This window comes from Vipera berus, assembly GCF_964194415.1.
Source record: "Vipera berus genome assembly, chromosome: 7".
Classification (NCBI taxonomy): Eukaryota; Metazoa; Chordata; class Lepidosauria; order Squamata; family Viperidae; genus Vipera; species Vipera berus.
The window spans coordinates 61,327,175-61,349,371 of NC_138209.1; the positions used below are offsets into that span (position 1 = coordinate 61,327,175).

A 22,197-nucleotide genomic window follows, 5' to 3' on the forward strand; every position below is an offset into this window, starting at 1 on the left:
CGGGACATCCCCAGTGACAAAACACGCATCCGAATTGTGCAATCTGCCCTGGACGGGACGGCTGCAGACTGGGTGGTGAACTTGCATGACTCCAACGCCCCAGAACTCAACGACTTCAACCGATTCATGTCATCTTTGAGTCGACGGTTCGAGGATCCTTTGGCTGACCGTAAGGCCCGGGAGAGAATCAAAACGGTGAGGCAGGGCAGGCGAGCAGTGGCTGATTATACCCAAGAATTCCGAGCCATTGCCAGCAAGCTGAACTGGCCAGAAGACATCCTCCTTAGCCACTTCAAAGACGGTCTGAACTACGACCTGTATGATGCTTGCCTGCCTCGAGGAGACCCACCCCACCTCGACGACTGGTACATCCTGGCGGAGGAAGTGGAAATAGACCTACTGAAGAGACACCGCAGAGGAAAACCATGGGGCCGCCTGCCACCCGAGCAAACACGCGAGGGGGAAAAACCACCAGCCACAGCCAAAAAATCAACAAGTTGCTTCAACTGCGGGAGAGAGGGCCACCATGCTGCAGAATGTCGTTCAAAAGCCCCCCCACGAAAACCAGAGGCATCATCCTCCAAGAAGCCGGGGAAGCCCCAAGGCAACACAAAAGAATCTTCCATGAAGGGGACAGAGGCTGTAGAGTCCACAATTCCTGCCAGGAACTGGGACTGGACTCCGGCCTGCACCGCAGGGACGGTGGACAACTCGGAAGACAGCTCAGAGGGAGAACCATTGGTAAGTGGACCCCTTCCACCCATACTTAAGACAGTGACTATATTAGCTTCCCCTATGCCTGAAGCAGCCAAAATAAAAGCTCTGATAGACTCTGGGTGCATCCGCTGCCTTATCAGCCCAACGCTGGTGGAGAGATTGAGCATCCCAGTGAGGAGGCTAAAACAACCAATCTCTTTTAGTCAATTAGATGGGACAATAGCAGGGGGAGGACCAGCCACCCTAGCCACTTTACCAATCCACCTATCACTGGGGCCCCATGAGGAGGACATAACGTTTATAGTGGCCCCAGGCATGGAATGCCCAATGATCCTAGGACTGGAATGGCTGAAGAAATGGAACCCCGGGATAAACTGGAGGACAGCAGAACTCAATTTCCCAAAGGGGGGGCAGAAGAACTTAGACTCCAAAAGCACCCCCCCAACCCAGAGGGAGGAGACAGCAGCAGTGGGGAAAGAGAAGGGATTACCAGAGATACCGGAGGAATACAGGGACCTGACTGAGGTTTTCAGTGAGGAAAGAGCAGATGAGCTTCCCCCCCACTGCCCCACAGACTGCACCATAGAATTCAAACCTGGGGCAAAACTCCCAAAACCCAGGATGTATGCCATGAGCCCAAGGGAAATGGCAGAAATGGAGAGATTCATAAAGAAAAACTTAGAAAGAGGATTTATTGAGCCTGCCAAACCCAAAGTGGCCGCCCCGGTTCTGTTCAGGGAGAAGAAGGATGGGTCCTTTCGTTTGGTTGTGGACTATAGAAATTTGAACACAATTAGTGAATGTAATCTGTACCCCCTTCCCCTAATGAAGGATATGTTATCCCACCTATCGAAAGGAAAGATTTTTACCAAACTAGACCTGAGGGAAGCATACTACCGTATTAGGATTAAGGAAGGAGACGAATGGAAGACTGCATTCAACTGCCCAATGGGGTGCTATCAATTCAAAGTATTGCCATTCGGACTGCAAGGGGCCCCCGCAGTCTTTATGCAATTAATTAATGACGTGCTGAGAGAGCACCTATATAAGGGGGTCCTGGTTTACCTCGATGACATCATTATCTTCACAGAAACCAAAGAGGAACATATCAAACTAGTCAGAGCAGTCCTGAAGAAGTTGCGAGCTGCCCACTTATATGCTAAATTATCGAAGTGTGAATTCCATCAGGAAAAAATCGACTACCTGGGATATCGCATATCTCCAGAGGGCATCGAAATGGACCCTGAGAAGGTCAGGGCAGTACTAGAGTGGGCACCCCCCCGCACACGGAAGCAATTGCAAAGTTTCCTGGGGTTTGCAAACTTCTACCGCCAATTCATCCCCGCATTTGGCCAAATAGCCATGCCCCTCACAAATTTGTTGAAAACGAAGGGGGGGTCACCCGTGAAACCCAGCCAGCCTCTGAAATGGTCAATGGAATGTCAAGCAGCATTTGAGAGGCTAAAGAGACTTTTTTCTGCTGAACCTGTCCTAAAACACCCAGATCCCGACAAACCTTTTGTAATACAGGCAGATGCGAGTGATGTAGCGGTAGGAGCCGTACTATTACAAGAAAATGATGGGGGGACATTGCAACCATGCGCATACACATCCAGAAAACTCACAGAAACAGAACAACGCTGGCCAATATGGGGAAAAGAGGCATTCTCGTTGAGGTGGGCATTACTAACATGGCGCCAATTTTTAGAAGGAAATAAAATACCTTTCCAGGTCTGGACAGACCACAAAAATTTGGAAGCACTAAAAACGCCCAGGAAGCTCACTCCTAAGCAAGCCCGCTGGTCCCAACATTTTCACCGATTCAATTTCACTCTCAAACACTTACCGGGGGGAAAGAACTTCCTGGCAGATGCATTATCCCGCATGCCCCAATATAACAGCACAAGAGTTACTGACTTTAAACCACTTGTACCGGAACAACAACTGGCAGCACCAGTCACCACCAGGGCACAAGAAAAAATGAAGCCGAAGGTAGATAGCCAAACTGGAATAGAATTCAGGAAATCTTTGGAAAGTGATGAATGGTTCCAGAAAAATAAACATGTGTGCACAATTAAAGATGGACTGCCGTGGGTGGGGGAGAAGCTATATATACCTGCCACACAGAGAATCAATTTCATGCAACTGTGCCATGATACAAAATCAGCAGGACACTTTGGCTTTGTAAAAACCTTACACTTAACTAAAAGGCAATTTTGGTGGCCATCTATGAAAAAGGACATAGAAAGCTATGTGGGTAGCTGTCAAATTTGCGCGATGGCCAAAAGACTGCAATGGAAACCGCCAGGTCTGTTACAACCGGTGGCAAACCCCTCAGCCCCATGGAAAGAAATAGCCATGGATTTTATCGTAGAACTGCCAGAAAGTAATGGAAACACCGTAGTCTGGACTGTCACAGATCTGTTCTCTAAGCAAGTACATTTCATACCTTGCCAAAAAATCCCGACTGCAAAAGCATTAGCAAAACTTTTTGTACAGCATATTTACAGATTGCACAGGGTACCACAACGCATCATATCTGACAGAGGGGTGCAATTTACGTCGGCATTTTGGAAAGAATTTTTATCCCTCTTAGGAACCACCCAAGGACTGTCATCTAGTCACCATCCTCAGACAGACGGAGCTTCTGAAAGACTTAATAATATACTTGAACAATATCTGAGATGCTATATTAATTTTCAGCAGTCCGACTGGACGGACCTACTGCCTTTTGCAGAAGTAGCATATAATAATGCAGTCCACTCAAGCACAGGTTACACTCCTTTTCAAGTAGCTACAGGCCAGAGTTTCAACCCAATACCAGAACTAACCCCAAAAGAACCGGTTATCCCTGATCTGAAGGAATGGATTGCTCAATTACAAAATACATGGCCAACACGTTAGGAAAGCGTTGGAAGATGCCAGAAAAGCATACAAGACACAGGCAGACAAAAAAAAACCGATCCCACACCATTTAGGGTAGGAGAGATGGTATATTTATCCACAAAATACCTGAAATCACTCCAACCCTGTAAAAAACTAGGACCAAAATATATTGGACCTTTTCCAATTAAAAGAATCATAAACCCAGTAACAGTTGAATTAGAACTACCCAAAAATCTTAGACGAATACACCCAACCTTCCACTGCAGTCTATTAAAGAGAGAACAACAATCACCACTACGAGAAAAAATCCCACCACCACCACCCCCCATCATGGTGGAAGGAGAACAACATTTTGAAGTGAAAGAAATCTTAGATTCCAGAAAACACCATGGAACGATACAATATTTAGTGGCATGGAAACACCTCCCCTCCTCAGAAAATGAGTGGGTTAACAAACTCCATGTTAAAGCACCTAAGCTGCTTAAGAGGTTTCATACAGAATATCCAAACAAACCAGGCTAATATTTATATGTTTTCTTTCCCCACAGATGGACTCATCTTTTTTCTGAAAGGAGAGCCGAATGTCAGAATCCATTTATATCACATTTCATAATTGTATAGGTAGAACAACGTGCTATTTCTGGGGATTCTGCCATCTCTCCGAGGGGGGGGAGAGGATGGTTACTAAAGCGATTTTCAAACAACAGGGGATGTTTTACTGGGGAAGGGAGGGGGGACAGACAGGTCTGGATTGTATCTTCATTTAAAACTGAAAAGGAAAGCAATAACCATAAAACCAAGGAGAGTTTCCCTTTCCCATGGAAGGACCTGACACCTAGCAACTGACGACAGCCTGACCAAATGGATGAGGGGAGGGGCTGGAATGGGAATGGTTTATATAGGATTGAAATGTAACTTTTCTCAGATTCCGTCTTGTATTCCCACAATCGATTCCATCCTAGTAAACATTTTCCTTTTGGACTAAACTTGCATCCAAGAGTTCTTATTTCCTAAGATGTGGATTGAGGTGGGTCCTGACAATTTGTGCCTTTTCTCTCCTTTGCTTAAAAGACCAGGTTGCCTCTGACACTAGTATAACATATTGAAATATCATCTGATTTAATATGACCTTTCTCATTTCAGTATGAAAAGTTGTGTCTTGCATTTCAAAGAAGCCTAGCCAATAATAACATAAAAGAAATCAGGTAAGTTATTATCTGTAGTTGCAGCATTTAAATTCAAAAAGAGGGATAGATTTATCTAGCAGTTATTGCTGCCTCATTAATCTCAATTTCCTATTATGTAATGACTAGGTTTTAATACTTACAAAGTATAAGTTGAATTGCAGCTTTATAGTATAATTTCTTCTCTCGGTATTTTGAATTGTAACGCTTAATACGCTGTTGGCAGAGTGATGCATATTATTAAACAAAGGCTTTAACAAGTATGGAGAAGACCACAAGATGGCAATAAAAATGTATATAATATGTGGACTTTGTTGCCATCTTGTGATCATCCAGATTTTTGCAGCTCAGGTCTGCTGAACTATAAAACAGTGTCTTCTGTACTAAATAGCAAAGAATTTGAGATATAATTTAATAGCAAAATTTGGTATTTTTTGTCAAAACAGGGTAAGAGACTGAATCTTGATTTGTACCCCCTTTTTAGTGTACTGAAATATTTCACTGATTTGGCTGCATGTTCTATCAGTTTTCAAGTATAGATTTGATCAGAATTGCATGGGTGAATATGGATATATATATATATATATGTCATTTAATTTGTGAAAAATGGGGGAATAAACTAAGAATAAGCATTATACTTTAAACTCTGATATATTACTTATTGTTTTATTAATTATGTATATTTATGTTTTATTTCATCTTTACTAGACAATTGCAGTTTTAAAATTGTGTTTTTCTTCCTTTACAGACAGTGTGGGGAAAAAGATTTTGAGAAGCTACTCACTGATCATGCAAATTTGGCTGGTAATTATATATTTATGAATAGCAAGTGTTAACACTACAATCAGTTTATTTAGTATCCCCAATAACCTGAGTTGTACCAAGAATACTAATGACATAGAGTCTTCTTTAATGTCTTCCTATCAAAAGGAAGGCATGCAACTGAACAGGCATATAATCAACAATAATAACAGCTGAGTTTATGTCCTTTATATTCCGATAGCAAGGCATACAATTGTTGATAATGCTGGACTGAGATGCCCTACGCACAGTCACTCATGCGCTCGTGACCTCCCGTTTAGACTACTGCAACGCTCTCTACATGGGGCTGCCCTTGAGGACCACTCGGAGGCTTCAACTGGTGCAGAATGCGGCCGCGCGAGTTGTGATGGGGGTTTCCCGATACTCCCATGTAACACCTCTACTCCGTGAGCTGCATTGGCTTCCGGTTGCCCTCCGGGTGAGATTCAAGGTGCTGGTGATGACCTATAAAGCCCTAAATGGCTTGGGTCCGGGATATTTGAGGGAACACCTGCTGCCAGCATCAAGTTCCCTTTGTCCAGTGCGCTCGCAGAGGGAGGGTCTTCTCAGGGTGCCACCGGTAAAAGATTGCCGGCAGATAACACCCAGGGGGAGGAGGGCCTTTTCTGTGGGTGCGCCTGCCCTCTGGAACCAGCTGCCCGTGGAGCTCAGGACTGCCCCTGACCTACGTTCATTCCGCCGAGACCTGAAGACTTGGCTCTTTGAGCTCTCTGGCCCAGGCTGAGAATTTTAACTGGGGTTTTATTTTCAGGGATAATTTAATCTTTTATTTGTCTTTTAACTTTGTATTTTGTATTGGTGTGATTTTAAAATGCCCTGTAAACCACCCTGAGTCCTTCGGGAAAGGGCGGTATATAAATCTAATAAAATAAATAAAAATAAAACCATGTATAGGTATGGTATGGTATGGTATGAATGTATGTATATACGTGTTTAAGACATTTACACTCCATTTTTTATGCTAAAAGGTTTCCTGATATATGTTGGATAGAATTTTATCATGGGAAACAGAGAAATGCCTTTCCCCCCTTGTTAAACACCAATATTGGATCATTAAAAAATGATTCTATTTTCTCCCCTACCACAATTGTTTCTCCTCTGTTTATTGCCTCTTTTGATATATTTTCATTATTCCGTGGATATCTTGTTGGTCAGTAGATAAAGTTCATGGAGAGTATAAAACGCAATGTATCAAGGATGCATATACTTCAGGAAATAATCTGATTGTCTAACAAAAGAAGTATGTAGTGATTAGAAGATCCAAAGGAGTGCTTGTCTGAGCTTTTTTTATTTTACATACATACATACATACATACATACAATTTGTTCATTACAAATAAGAACACCTGTTTAAAAAATTACTCCTTAAGTGGAGTTGCCTGCAGTTGTTGTTGTCTATTAGTTATTTAAAAGGATGTTGCCTTCCATGAAATCACATGGCAACATAGAACAATATAAATAATAAATTGCTTAGGCTACAATCACAAGGACATTCCCTTTAAAACTAATTCTCTCACTGTGGAGAAAGAAACATCTATAATCAAAACTATTTAATCTCACAAACTTTTTTCCAGGAGTTTTTAAGGAGAAGAACAGAAAAAGCAGGAAGGATGGGCAGAGTAAAATGTATATCAGTTTAGAGTTCTTGCGTTACCACAAGAGATACAGGTAGTCCTCGGCTTACAACAGTTCATTTAGTGACCGTTCAAAGTCAGAACACCACTGAAAAAAGTGACTTAAGGCCATTTTTTCACACTTACAACCATTACGGCATCTCCATGGTCATGTGATAAAAAATCAGATCTTAAAAAATCAGATTTATGATGGTTGCAGTGTCCCGGGGTCATGTGATCACCTTTTGTGACCTTCTTACAAGCAAAGTCAATGGGGAAGCCAGATTCACTTAACAATCATGTTACTATCTTAACAGCTGCAGTCACCCACTTAACAACTGTGCCTTGTAAAATGGGGCAGAACTCACTTAATAACTGTCTCGCTTAGCAACAGAAACTTTGGGCTTGATTATAATTGTACGTCAAGGACTACCTGTACAAGTCTAATCCTCCCTTGAATTCTGTAACCCAGTGCCAATTTATTGCTGATTGTTAGTTGACCATATTCTTGTGTATAGGTTTCAATAAATCATTTATGTTCCAACCTGCATGGATAGCCTGATTCTTGGACCCCAACAAGTTCCAAGGAAATGTTATAAAATGTTATAAAAAGAAAATATTTGAAATATGGAAAAGATTATAGCAGGGCATCCCAGGCCTTGGGGTGATTGTGATGGGGAAGAGGATTTGATAGCACCATTGTGGTATTGCAGCAAACCCTTGCCGCTTTTTAATGTGCATTATGATGTTGCATCCATACCCAAAGGGATGGAGTTTGCCATCAAACATAGCAACTTTGCTTTTATCAGACTGATAAAAACAGTGAGTTCTGACTGTCCACTCATGGCTTCAAAACAAAATGGGAAACAACTATTCCACAACTAAAGTTGAGGTGATTTATTTAACTCTCTTTATTACTAGTATGAGGAAAACAATTTGAGGGGGGGGGGGAAAGGAAAAATAGGAAAGAAAAAACATCTGTTGTTTTGCCCTCTCTTCTGCCATACCAATAGGACCTCATTTTGGTTCCCTAACAGGAAAAAATTATAAACCTTAGCTCATTCCCCCAAATGTCCTCTTCTTTTTTTGTTATTCACACATATGCGCACACAAATAGTTCCCTGAATAAAAGATTAGAATGCAGTTCTCCTCTGATGTTGTCTCTCTGTGGAAAACATCAAATTAAATGTTATCTCAGATAATCTCAAATTCAAATTGAATGTTAAGCTGCAAACACAAAACTCCAAATCTGTAGAATCTGTTCCCTTGATTAGTAGAAGAAAAGCAGCAGTTTATTTTTTTCTTATCCTTAGATTTTTCATTTCAGTTATTTGTCATTTCCATCTCTGTCCTCATTTCAGAAGGCCAAATGGCTATAAACAGATTAAATTTAGAAAAGGGTTAAAGATCCATCTGTGAGCCATTTTACATTTGCCACTTGTACCAATAGTAATTTTTAGTAGAGCAATTACATCCCAAAGTTTCTTCTGCAACAGCCAATAATAAATGCTCACCAGATTTTTACAAAAAAAAGCTAGAAGAAGAAAAATAATACTTTGCTTCAATCATACAAGGTGTCAGAAGAGAAAAACTTAGAGATGAAGTAAAATAGTTATTTATCTGAAGTGTTCAGTAATAGAAAACACGGTTAAATAAAGAAATGAAAGAATGTACATTGAAAATCAAACACACATTGAATAGGGGAATTTAAAGACTGTATTTAGAACAATACTGGTAATCAAAATGTTTTATGTTGGCAGGAATTCCAGTCACTGTTATAAGAGAATCACTTGGTGAAGAGCTGTTCAAAATATGTTATGAAGAAGATGAACACATCCTTGGAGTTGTTGGGGGAAGTCTGAAAGACTTTTTGAACAGTTTCAGTACTCTTCTGAAGCAGAGCTCTCATTGCCATGAAGCTGGAAAAATGGGCAGAGTTGAAGAAGTCTCAATTTTGTGCTTGGAAAGAGATCCCAATTTTTTAAATGTATATTATTTTTCCCCCCAAAAACCAACCACACTCATCCTGTCTGGCATTATTAAGGCAGCAGCTCTCATTTTGTATGACATGGAGGTGGAAGTAATGGTAATGCCACCTAGTTTTTGCAAAGACAGTTCCGAGTTTATTGATCAACCTTATTTATTATATTCTGTGCACGTCAAAAGCACAAAGCCATCATTATCACCCTGTAAACCCCAATCTTCTCTTGTCATTCCTACTTCTATGTTTTGTAAAACCTTTCCTTTCCATTGCATGTTTGACAAGGCCATGGTTATATTGCAAGTTGGCAATGGCATCAGGAGACTATTAAACAAAAGAGAATTTCAAGCAAAGTCACAGTTTGATGAGTGGTTTGAAATTTTAGCTCCTAAAATAAATTGCACATTTAGTGGAATCATGACAATGCTGAACATGCAGTTTAATATAAGAGTGAGACGAGGAGACAAAGTTCTTAAAAAGTCAACTGGGGTAAGAATTGGATGTATCTTTTTCTTCATTTCTTCATTATATCTATTTTTCTTTAACTAAGTTATGAGACTATGATTGAAATTGTATATATTATGGTGAGCTACAGTTTGCTTAATTATCTTTGTTCAGATAAATAAGCCACCAACCATTGTTCATAGCCTACAGTGGCATGGTTCATTAAAAAAAATCAGATTATGGTTTATCGTAATGAATGAATTGAGCCTATCAGTTGATTTGTGTAAATAATCTACCCCACCTTTTTAAATTTTCACTTAATTCTCTTCACTGTGAATTTATGGAGGAGAGAAACATGTTAAATATTTGAATCCGTATCTTTCCTCTATGCATATTCATTTTCATTCATTACAGTAGATTTTCCAAAAGTGGGAGATGTTCTTGCATGCATTTTTGAAAAGCATTGGTTATTTCTTCAGATTAATAGATGATGTTCATCTTGATGAAAATTGCAAGAATCTAGAGATACTTTGAAAACACATTTATAACTAACTTTATCAGAAGATAAACTAGCTATCAGAAGATAAAAAACATAGAATATAGGCATCAGAAAGTAAAACTCTATTAAATACAAAACTGTTTATGGAGGAAAAGTAATCCAGATCAGTTTGCCTGGAATGTGGATAGATACCACAGAGTAAATAAGTTGATTTTTTGTTATCTTTGTATATGTTAAGTAGCTTCAGAATTCTCTCATTGCTTCCTTTTTCTCTCTTGGCTTAGGTTATGGATCTTAAAGGACAAATGATTTACATTATTGAATCTAATGCCATTTTGTTCTTGGGATCTCCTTGTGTGGATAGACTGGAAGATTTCACAGGACGTGGCTTATATCTTTCAGATATTCCAATTCATAATGCACTTAGGGATGTTGTTTTAATAGGTGAACAAGCCAGAGCTCAAGATGGATTGAAGAAAAGATTAGGGAAGCTTAAAGTAACTCTTGAACAAGCTCATCAAGCTCTTGAAGAAGAGAAAAAAAAGACAGTTGATCTTTTGTGCTCTATTTTCCCTGAGGAGGTTGCTCAGCAGCTATGGCAAGGACAAGTTGTACAGGCCAAGAAATTTAATAATGTCACAATGCTTTTTTCTGACATCGTAGGATTCACTGCAATCTGTTCTCAGTGTTCACCCATGCAGGTTATCACCATGCTTAATGAGCTCTACACTCGCTTTGATTATCAGTGTGGAGAACTAGATATCTACAAGGTAAAGAATAGTTTTTCCAAGAGAAATGATTGCAAAAGTGAATGGGATTTGAAGAACTTTTGATTCAAAATTATAACAGGTTTAAAACATATATAATGGAGCATGCTTATTTGCAGCTACACTGTAGGTATAATCAATTAGGAAGCATAATGTAACTTAGAAATTGATTCTTTAGCTGTAAAATGGGAAATTATATGCGTTAGACTGCAATCTCTACTACATTTACCTTGAAATTAATATATTGATCTCAATAACACTATTTATGAGAAAGTGCTTTAGTATTGCTGATAGTGCCTCGAAGTAGAATTCAGGATAAATACTTTGATAGAACATTGTTATTATAAAGAAGAATTACCAAAAATGAATCAGACTTTGCTATGCAAAATTTTTAGCAGTTGATAGATTGCATAACAGAACTATTTACTTTGACTAAAAGAATGGAATAGTGGGTGGTTTAGGAAAAAAATATGGTTGACAAAAGCATTTCAAACTCTGTTTTGAATTTCCTTTTTTAATTTTCTCATTTTATAAATTGTTCATTTTAATGTTTAGGTAGAAACTATTGGGGATGCATATTGTGTAGCCGGAGGCTTACATAAAGAAAATGAGACCCATGCGATTCAGATTGCACTAATGGCACTTAAAATGATGGTTCTGTCCAATGAAGTAATGTCACCACATGGAGAATCCATCAAGGTTAGCAAGCTATTTGAACATGACTTCAGTTATTTTCTCTGTAGTTTCAGGCTTTTCCCAAAGTGATACTTGCACTTGAAGACTCACAGTTGTACTTCTATACATAATTCTTGACAAGATTTTAGTTTGATATTAAAACAGTTCCATTAATACAAATAAAATTATCACCCTAGTTTATGTATAACAAATCCAGAGTTCAAACTTCCCATCCTTTTTTCCACTCATGTATGTTAATGTTATGATATTTAGCCACTTTTTTGTCAATGGAAGGAATGGTTCATGTTATTGCAATGGATTATCTGCTTTCAGGAAATCTCCTCTTCTGTTATTACTGTTATTACTGTCCCATGTAATATTACTGTGTATGCTTTTTTCATACACGTTTTAATTTAATATGCAAGTAATATTTCATATTAATGATGCATTAGTCTATTTGTTATGAGTTGTATTTCATATTAACTTGAGGTTTTCACAGTTCAATAGCAGGACAGATGAATGACATCAGATAATTTGCTGTCCTGCTTTTTAAAAATCTCCCAAGCTTGTAAAATTGGGCATGTTTGAGTAGAAGATGACTATGAGAAGCAGGAAAACTTTTTTTTGCAAAATTGGGTTTGACATATGGTGCTTGCTGTTAGACTGTTTTGTATATAATGCTTACTATATTATTATATTATCACATGCAACAGTGATAACATACATGTTTGAGACTTTAAGGATTTTGATGTTTTTTCATTATAGGCTGTGGTTGAATCTTTCTATATACAATAGATTTGAATTATCTCAGTGTTTCATATTCATTAGAAGCCTCTAAACTTTAAGCATTGGAACCTAACTGAATACAGCTTCCAAACTGACCTCACAATTCATCCTGACATATAGAAATATGTAGAACTCAATAATGTTATCATTTTTGCTAAATGTGGTAATGATTTTTAACATTTCTTTCTTCTTTCTGTCTTATAAAAGATGCGTATAGGACTACATTCTGGCTCTGTTTTTGCTGGTGTTGTTGGTGTGAAAATGCCACGTTACTGTCTATTTGGAAACAATGTAACACTTGCCAACAAGTTTGAGTCTTGCAGTATCCCTAGGAAAATAAATGTCAGCCCCACTACCTACAGGTATAGTATCTTACCATGTCCAGTACTCACTTTTGCTGCTTGTTCCTTACCCCTGTAACAATGATCTGAAACCTTCCAGTGGCATTTTTTTGAATTCTTACTATGTTACCTTGTGTGGAGTGATGATAACTCTTCCAGTCTCCTAACTATGCTGATGGGAGGTTCAGGTTATATCTGAAATATGCAATAATACTTTTCATTCTCATTGCAGGTTGATAAAGGATCACCCTGGCTTTGTGTTTACTCCTCGCTCAAGACAAGAACTTCCTCCCAACTTTCCAAGTGATATACCTGGAATCTGTTACTTTCTTGATGCTTATCTTCAGGGGAAAAGTACAAAAGCCTGGTTTCAGAAGAAAGATGCTGAAGAAGACAAGACAAATTTCTTGGGGATATCAACAGGAGTGGATTAAATTGTATTTTGGAGACAAAACAGTGTGTATGTATGTGTACGTGTGTGTGTTTATAATATTTCTGAGTTTTGATTTCCTTTTGTTAAAGAAACATAATAGCAGTTTAGCTTATTAATCACTTGAAAGCCAGTATTAAATTTTAGATAAAAAGGATATTGAATACTGTGTGGAATTTTTATTGTGATAATATATTCAGTATAAAAAGAATAGTTGAAGCAGTAACAAGACAGAGATAATCTGCCTATGAAGAATTCCGTCCCTCCAGCAATGAACATTGAAGCCAGTTTTTTTGATAACGTGCTTGCACCTCTCCAAATTTCCCAGTTTTTAGAATCAGCTTTCACAAGATTCTCAGCATTCTACAACTCCATCTGGGGTTGTGTGAGCATCAGAGCATGTACTATAACTTTTTCTTTTTTTAAGAGAGCAATTAGGTGTGGTGGTTAAGTTGCTGGCCTAGAAGATAGGAGGCACTGTTCACCTTAGGCTTGAAAGCCAACTGGGTGACCTTGGGCCAGTCACTGTCTCTCAGCCTAACTCGCTCATGGGATGGTTGTGGGGAAAATAGGAGGAAGGAGTATTATGTATGTTTGCCACTATAGAGTTATTTATAAAGTAATAGGTGGGATAAAAATTAAATAAATATTACATACACAGGTGATATACACACGCCCAGCTAAATGAATGCCACAGCTGTTTAGTGATTTTTTTCTAAATTATTTCATAAGGAATTGGAGAGTGCAGCCATACATTATGGTCTAGTTACTGCTAAGGATAACAAGCTGTTTAGACTAAAACATAAAGCCCCAAAAGTCATAGTTTATGTGATTTGTAGTCTAGAATATCTGGATTTTGTACCTGCCTGTTGAAATCCAATGCTTGCTTTTTTTTCTTCTTCTTCTTCTGAACGTCCTTTTTATGGTTGACTTCCTTGGCAATTTTCTTGTTATGTATAAATTAACTTTGATGACACTGTGCTTCCTGTTTCTAGTCAGTTAAACAATATTTGCACCTGTGGACTACATGAATTCAGAATTGCCTCTGGTTTATTCTATGCCTAGTCTTTTAATGCACAACTGTTAATATTATTTACAATTTATATCTTTCCATGAAAAGAGTATATGTTTTATACAGTTTATGTGAAGGCCATTAAAATTACTATTGCAATATTTGCTCCTTAACAACAATCAGAATGCTTTGGTCAGGTGGTAATATCAAAGATTATGGAAATACTAAAGAAATAATAATTTAGATGACAATTTTATTTGCACCTATCTAGATAAATGCCAATGAATTCAGTAGGACTTTTGAGTAAACATACATAGGATTATTATTTCCCTATTTGAATGGGGTAGGCAATTTTTAGAAATAGTATACACAAGATGCCACTCACTGCTATCACTGTATATAAATTAATATATGTAATATATTGTATAATCAAATCTAAAATCTGTATTCAAAATCTGTATTAAACAGCATTTTAAGTTTGTGAAGTACACATTTTATAGGAAGCACATTCTGTATATACCCTGTTCTGTATAATAACAAATGTTTTCTCAAGTTAAGTAATTTTAACTGTTTAGATTAAATAATCCTTGCTTAACAGTATTAACATAGTAAGATATGGGAAAATATGAAATGAATCAAATATATGTATATAGAGACTTTGAATACATTATGGTAATGTTTGAGCTCAATAAAAAGGAATTACACAGAAAGGATGTACAGAACTTTGATAACACAAAAAATTGTTTTGCCTTGGTATACTTTATTTGCCAGTTGTGCTTAATAATAAAATTAATATCATAGGGCAGGGGTCGGCAACCTTAAATACTCAAAGAGCCACATGGACCCATTTCCCAGAGGAAAAAAAAACACTGGGAGCCGCAAAACTTGCATCCGTGCGCACACGCAAGGGGAGGGAACGTGACTGAAGAGTTTAATTAAAAAGAAATAGAGGCTGCTGTGCATGAGCTCGCTTTCTCACTCTGTGTGTGTGTGTGTGTGTCCCTTTTTCTCTCCCTCTCTCCTCCCCCTCTCTGTTCTGCTCACCTGGCAAGCTGGCTTCATGCTGTTCTGGACAAGCTGACACATTCTTATTGGGCTGGCTCTCCTGCCCTAATTTTTGCTGTTTCCTGCTTCTTGTGGAGATGCAGAAAAGGCAGGAGCCCCACCCAATAAGTTTGTCAGCTTCTCAGAGAACAGTATGAGTTACACACAAACACACACACACACACCACAGAGAGAGAGGGAAGCGCAAATTCCTCTCTCTGTCTCTGCAAATGGCTGGGAGCCGCAGGAGAAGGCTGAAAGCTGCATGTGGCTTCAGAGCCGCGGATTGCCGACCCATGTCATAGGGAAACATTTAATTTAATTCAGTCCTTATGTTTTTCAGCCCTGAGCAGATCCTCTACAATTCTTTTTTTAACAAAGAGAACTTAACATTACTCTTATAGTTCCTAATATTGCTGAATAACTAGACATGCTTACTTCAACTCACTAGTGCCAGTATGCTTATTAATTAGGGCTCATTGTTGTTCCATGTCATACCTTGGAGATGCATAACGACTATTTGTACTTTGAGAGCTATGCTAGCACCATAATCTGAAAAGAAATGGGGTAGGGAAATTGAAGACCAATTTCATTTCATTTACAATTTATATTAAAATGAAATGTAATACAGGTGAAAGTCGAAAAATTAGAATATCGTGCAAAAGTTCATTTATTTCAGTAATGCAACTTAAAAGGGGAAACTAATATATGAGATAGACTCATTACATGCAAAGCAAGATAGTTCAAGCCATGATTTGTCATAATTGTGATGATTATGGCTTACAGCTCATGAAAACCCCAAATCCACAATCTCAGAAAATTAGAATATTATGAAAAGGTGCAATATTCTAGGCTCAAAGTGTCCCACTCTAATCAGCTAATTAAGCCATAACACCTGCAAAGGGTTCCTGAGCCTTTAAATGGTCTCTCAGTCTGGTTCAGTAGGAATCACAATCATGGGGAAGACTGCTGACCTGACAGTTGTCAACGCAGCCGTCTACCAGGAGATTTTGGAGCACTTCATGCTTCCTTCCACAGACGAGCTTTATGGGGATGCTAACTTCATTTTCCAGCAGGACTTGGCACCTGCCCACAGTGCCAAAAGCACTAAAACCTGGTTCAATGACCATGGTATTACTGTGCTTGATTGGCCAGCAAACTCGCCTGACCTGAACCCCATAGAGAATCTATGGGGCATTGCCAAGAGAAAGATGAGAGACATGAGACCAAACAATGCAGAAGAGCTGAAGGCCGCTATTGAAGCCTCCTGGTCTTCCATAACACCTCAGCAGTGCCACAGGCTGATAGCTTCCATGCCACGCTGCATTGAGGCAGTAATTGCTGCAAAAGGGGCCCAAACCAAGTACTGAGTACATATGCATGCTTATACTTTTCAGAGGTCCGATATTGTTCTATGTACACTCCTTGTTTTATTGATTGCATGTAATATACTAATTTTCTGAGATTGTGGATTTGGGGTTTTCATGAGCTGTACACCATAATCATCACAATTATGACAAATCACGGCTTGAACTATCTTGCTTTGCCTGTAATGAGTCTATCTCATATATTAGTTTCCCCTTTTAAGTTGCATTACTGAAATAAATGAACTTTTGCATGATATTCTAATTTTTCGAGTTTCACCTGTACTATTAAGTTTGGAAACAATTTTTGGAAACAAGTTTGGAAACAATGTGACTCTGGAGGCCACATAGGCCTTCTGATGATACCACAGACTTCAGGCTATGCAACATACCTATTATGGGAAGAGAAACACAAGTAACTTTTTCATTGCAACATTCTGGTCTTTCATGTATAGATGATTTTCAGAGGCACTGAAATGAGAAATCAATGATAGCACATGGTAAAAAAGAATAGTATTTTTAATGATGTGGAGAGGTGGATACTATTTTAGATCATATTGTATAATGCATTTCATAAATTTGTGACTAATGGGACATGAATTTTTCCATTTGTATTTGTATCCCGTTATATTTGTATTGTTTCATTCCTTTCTTCCCTTTCCTGTATTTGATTGAATCTGTAGCTCAGTTCTCAGCTGCAGAGCCTTTCTGGAATACCTCTGACAGCAAAATGCAGGCTGGGGGGCGTTGCACTTGTCAATCCGGAGCTCCATTCTCGGCTGCAGAGGCACTTCCTGAAGGCCTCTGATGGCAAAATAGAGGCCGGGGTTGATGCACGCGAGTTGCACTGAGAGGCCACAGAAGAAGTTGGCCGGCTGGGCCAGACTGTTGGTGCTTCTGCCGCAAGGTAAGACCATGGAAAAGACACCCCTCCTGGTGCCTCTTTTGGAGGCAAACAAACAAAAAACTACCACCCCAAGGTCTGATTTTCAGGGGGAAATGGTATACATGAAAGTGTGCAGGGAAGAGGTCTGAAGGCTAAATCATCTGGTGAACAGTTGTAAGAGCTAGATATGACTAGTCTAACAATGAGAAGGATTAGGGATGACACGATAGCTGTATTCCGGTATTTGAGGGGCTGTCACAGTGAAGAGGAGATTGACTTATTCTCCAAAGCACAGAGGGCAGGACAAGAAGTAATGGGGGAAGCTTGTTAAAGAGATCCAACCTAGAAGCAAGGAGAAATTTTCTGACAAAACAGTGGAATAGGTTGCCCCCTGGAGTTGTAGATGGTCCATCACTGGAGGTTTTCAAAAATAGACTGAATAATCATTTGATTCGGATGGTGTGAGACTCCTGTCTTGAACTGGGAGGTATACTAGAGGTTCCTGGCCCATTCTGTGTTAGGCATCCCATGTAGGTTGGGAAACTACCAAAAAAGAAAAAGGCAGAACTCAGATCACTGAAATATTTTGCATTTCTACTTTTCCTTTCCCTCCCCATAAACAGTAGCTCCAGCATTTCAGCTAAAGGACGACATCTTTAGCGTTATTTTGTCTTCTGACATGATATATAAATTGGGATACTTTTAAAATAGGGTTTCAGGCTCTAGTGTATAATTGGAACAAATCAATAACATTATAAAGCAACACCAATAGCCCAGTTGTAAAAATCTTTGAATTTCAGGGTCCCTTGATTAAATAGTCCTTTAGAAAATCTCAGGGTGACTTCTAGACTTACTATTCACTTGCTGGAAAGGCACATTTTAGATATAAGCCTGCTTCACATGTGGATTCCACCTATGATTTAGAATTCTATATAAAGAGTTATAATCACACTCACGTTAATATGTAGTAAGCTTTTTTTAAACAGATGTAAACAAAGGCTGAAACTGGAGGAAGGGAAGAAGGAATCCCAGATTGCAGGACAAAAATTAATGGTTTTAAGGTACCTGAAGGCATATTCTGGTGTAAAGTTAAAGTGAGATCACTTCAATAGGAAGTGGTGGGTTTCTTTAAGCAAGAGTAGACATTTGCTTTGGATGATTTATTATGGATCCTAACAATGATCAGAGTATTAGGTTAAATGGTCTCATTATAATGAAGTGATTCTAAGATTGGAAGGTTCTAAAGAAGAAAAGGTAAAGGTTCCCCCGCACATGCGTGCTAGTCGTTTCCAACTCTAGGGGCTGGTGCTCATCTCCGTTTCAAAGCCGAAGAGCCAACGCTTGTCCGAGGACGTCTCTGTGGTCATGTGGCCGGCATGACTAGATGCCAAAGGCGCACGGAACGCTGTTACCTTCCCACTGTAGTGGTCCCTATTTTTCTACTTGCAATTTTTACGTGCTTTCGAACTGCTAGGTTGGCAGAGGCTGGGATGAGTAACAGGCGCTCACTCTGCTATGCGGCACTCAGGATTCGACCCGCCAAACTGCCGACCTTCTGATTGACAAGCTCAGTGTCAATGCGGTGGCTCAGTGGGTTAGGAAACAGAGATGAGCACCAGCCCCTAGAGTTGGAAACGACTAGCATGCATGTGCGGGGGAACATTTACCCTTACCTAAAGAAGAAAAGAGTATATTGGGTAGCATTAGAAGATGCCAATATCTATCTTGTTTGATAAATCTTGGCTATTCACTATTATCAGCTATGTAAACTTCCTGCAATAGATACAATCTTTCCAGTTTTCATCAAAAATTATGATCTGCACTATTACTATACAGAAGAACTGGAAAAAGAAAAAAACGTTACTGCCTTCCTATATGCAGTGTTTCAGTCATATTCAAAATTTCCTTTGCTCTGTCTTTCAGTGCCACAAAATTCCACTTATATATTTGTTGAGGCATATACAAACGTATAACCCATTTGCTATGAATGCTCCATAGTACCCAAATACAACAATTCAAGATGTTTCTCTCCCAAGTACAAAGGGTAGATCTGAATGTTAAATATGCAGTTATGTTGGAACATGAGGTTAGACATACAGTCAAAGAAATAATAAACTGTTCAGGAATTTGGAATAAAATAAACACTCCTCTAACAATATATGTCCCCTGGGTTTTGGAGGTTTTCAGAGCCAACAGCAGAGTAGCTGTTCTGCTTATGCCAGCAAGCAAAGACAAGCTTTCCTTTTCTTTTATATCTACTCAAACTTCATATTTTAATATACATGAACATGGTCCAATTAACCCTTTCATTATTTTATATAGTCTTCATAGTCTCTTTGCTGAAGTAATTCTTAAACAACTGGTTCTGAATTAGGAATATCTGGCTCTGGGAATAACGCACATAGTTGGAAAACTCTGGAAACTCTGGTTGAAAGGTAGGAAAGAAAAAAATACACCATTGGATCAATCAAGCAGTTTCACCAACTAGCTCAGAAACAACATATCAGAGAATACTGGCTTTGTCTGTGGTACTACTCAATTTTTAATATGTTGTGTTAATAGCAGGAATTGCCCCATAAAAGGACAGAAGAAATAATTCCATTTGGGGAAAGCTGAATGTTAAATAAAGTTTATGTCACATTAAATCAATTTACAAAGTGTGTAGCTTGATGACAGACTGCATACTTGAAATAAGAAAGTAATAAAGTAATCAGCCACTTGGTTTAATTTATTTTAATTTTTGTATATTATGTGTTGTATATAGTGTTTTAATTGCCCTGTACACCGCCCCGAGTCCTTCGGGAGAGGGGCGGTATATAAATCCAAATAATAATAATAATAATAATAATAATAATAATAATAATAATAATAATAATAATAATAATAATAATAATAAACCAGTCTTCAAAATTGTCTTTTAATGAAAAGGCTGGCAAAAGGTGAAAAGTATTCAATTTTATTGCACTACAAATGCACTAGATAAGGGGTGCAAGGAAAGTCCTAAATAGATATATAATCTTGACAATACAGATAATGATTTCTATGTAGAAGAAATCAAATTCAAATTTATCATTTGAAAACACTGGATGACCAACCAGATACTGTATTTTGGAAAGCTTTACACCCCTCTCTAAGCGATTTACAGAGCCAGCATTTTGGCCCCAACAATCTGGGTCTTCATTTTACAGACCTTGGAAGATTGGAAGTCTGAGACAACCTTGAGCCATTCAGAATCAAACTCCTGGCAGTGAGCAGAGTTAGCCTGCAATACTGCATTCTAACCCATCCGCCACCATGGCTCAATGTGGAATTACAATACATTGTATATAGGAGATGTCTCCAACCATTCTGGGCTTGCAGCCCAGAGGGAAGAGAGCAACTTCCAAATTGGTGTGTGCACACGGGCACACGCAAATGGGGCCACGTGCACTGGTGTGGCACTAGCGGCCACGTTTGCACATACGGCATGCCCTAGTCCCATGTGCATGCACGAATGGCCATGCACCTCCCCATGGCAACTAGCGACCCCATTCGCACATGTGCAAACGGGCCGCACACACTTGCCTGGTGCTAGCAGCCCCATTTGTGCCTGCATGCATATGCAAATGGAGCCACAGGTGCGAGTGGGGGGAGTGCATGTGCACATATGCACACACCAGCCAGCCATTTTCATGGCCCACTGGCCAAGAGGCTGCCACCCAGTAGTAGGCTGCGGCCCATAGGTTGGGGACTCCTGGTATATAGCATTAAAATCAAGATTGTCTGATTGTTTCAGGTTGATTTAGTCTAGTCAATTGAAGATGTCTGGAAAAAATGGAGTAGTGCCATTTTGAGGGATGGGAATATTGATATCAAAAGAACTCCTCCCCCCATATTCTTTTTCTATAATGAATTTCCTGTAGACTCAGGAATCAATTTATGTGGATGAATGGAGAGACTGACACACACACACACACACACACACACACACAGATGTCTTGAGAGTGCAGAGATTTTGTATGAGCATATAATGATGATGATGATGATGGAAAGGAGCTTGGAGGTCATCTAGTCCAACCCCCTGCTCAGGCAGGAAACCCTACCATTTCAGACAAATGGATATCCAGTCTCTTCTTACAAATTTCCAGTGTTGGAGCATTCACAGCTTCTGGAGGCTGGTTGTTCCACTGATTAATTATTCTGTCAGGAAATTTCTCCCTAATTCTTGGTTGTTTCTCTCTTTGATTAGTTTTCATCCATTGCTTCTTGTCCTGCCTTCAGGTGCTTTGGAAAATAGTTTGATTCCCTCTTCTATGTGGCAACCCCTGAAATATTGGAACACTTGTGCTTCCCTTCATTAAAGTAGACCAAGGATGTCAAACTCGCAACATCACGTGACGTGTCACGATATATCATGACTTTTTTGCCATTGCCGGCAATGGGGTGGGCGCGGTTTCGCTATGATGCATCCAGCCCGCAAGACAGCAGTTTGACACCCCTGAACTAGATAAACCCAATTCCAACAACCATTCCTTATATGTTTTAGCCTCCAGTCCCCTAATCAGCTTTGTTGCTGTTCTCTATACTGAGTCCCAGTATCTTTTTTACATTGTAAACTGGATGCAGTATTCCAAATGTGGGCTTACCAAGGCATTGTAAAGTGGTATTAACACTTCACGTGATCTTGATTCTATCCCTCTGTTAATGCAGCCTGTGTTGGCTTTTTTGGCAGCTGAAGCACACTGCTGGCTCATATTTAAGTGACTG

General features: G+C 39.2%; 1 protein-coding gene across 2 annotated transcripts in view; it reads left to right on the plus strand.

The window, feature by feature from the left end:
- The window catches only part of GUCY1A1 (guanylate cyclase 1 soluble subunit alpha 1), a 49,629-nt gene extending 34,751 nt beyond the window's left edge, over positions 1–14,878 (plus strand). For both annotated transcript variants that reach the window (XM_081332783.1, XM_081332784.1), the window contains 7 exons: positions 4,747–4,808; positions 5,536–5,591; positions 8,983–9,692; positions 10,431–10,916; positions 11,469–11,612; positions 12,582–12,736; positions 12,948–14,878. In XM_081332783.1, the coding sequence (XP_081188909.1) occupies positions 4,747–4,808; positions 5,536–5,591; positions 8,983–9,692; positions 10,431–10,916; positions 11,469–11,612; positions 12,582–12,736; positions 12,948–13,149 (1,815 nt within the window). In that variant the 3' untranslated portion in view covers positions 13,150–14,878. The remainder of the gene's footprint in view (positions 1–4,746; positions 4,809–5,535; positions 5,592–8,982; positions 9,693–10,430; positions 10,917–11,468; positions 11,613–12,581; positions 12,737–12,947) is intronic.
- The last annotated feature ends 7,319 nt before the right edge of the window (positions 14,879–22,197 follow it).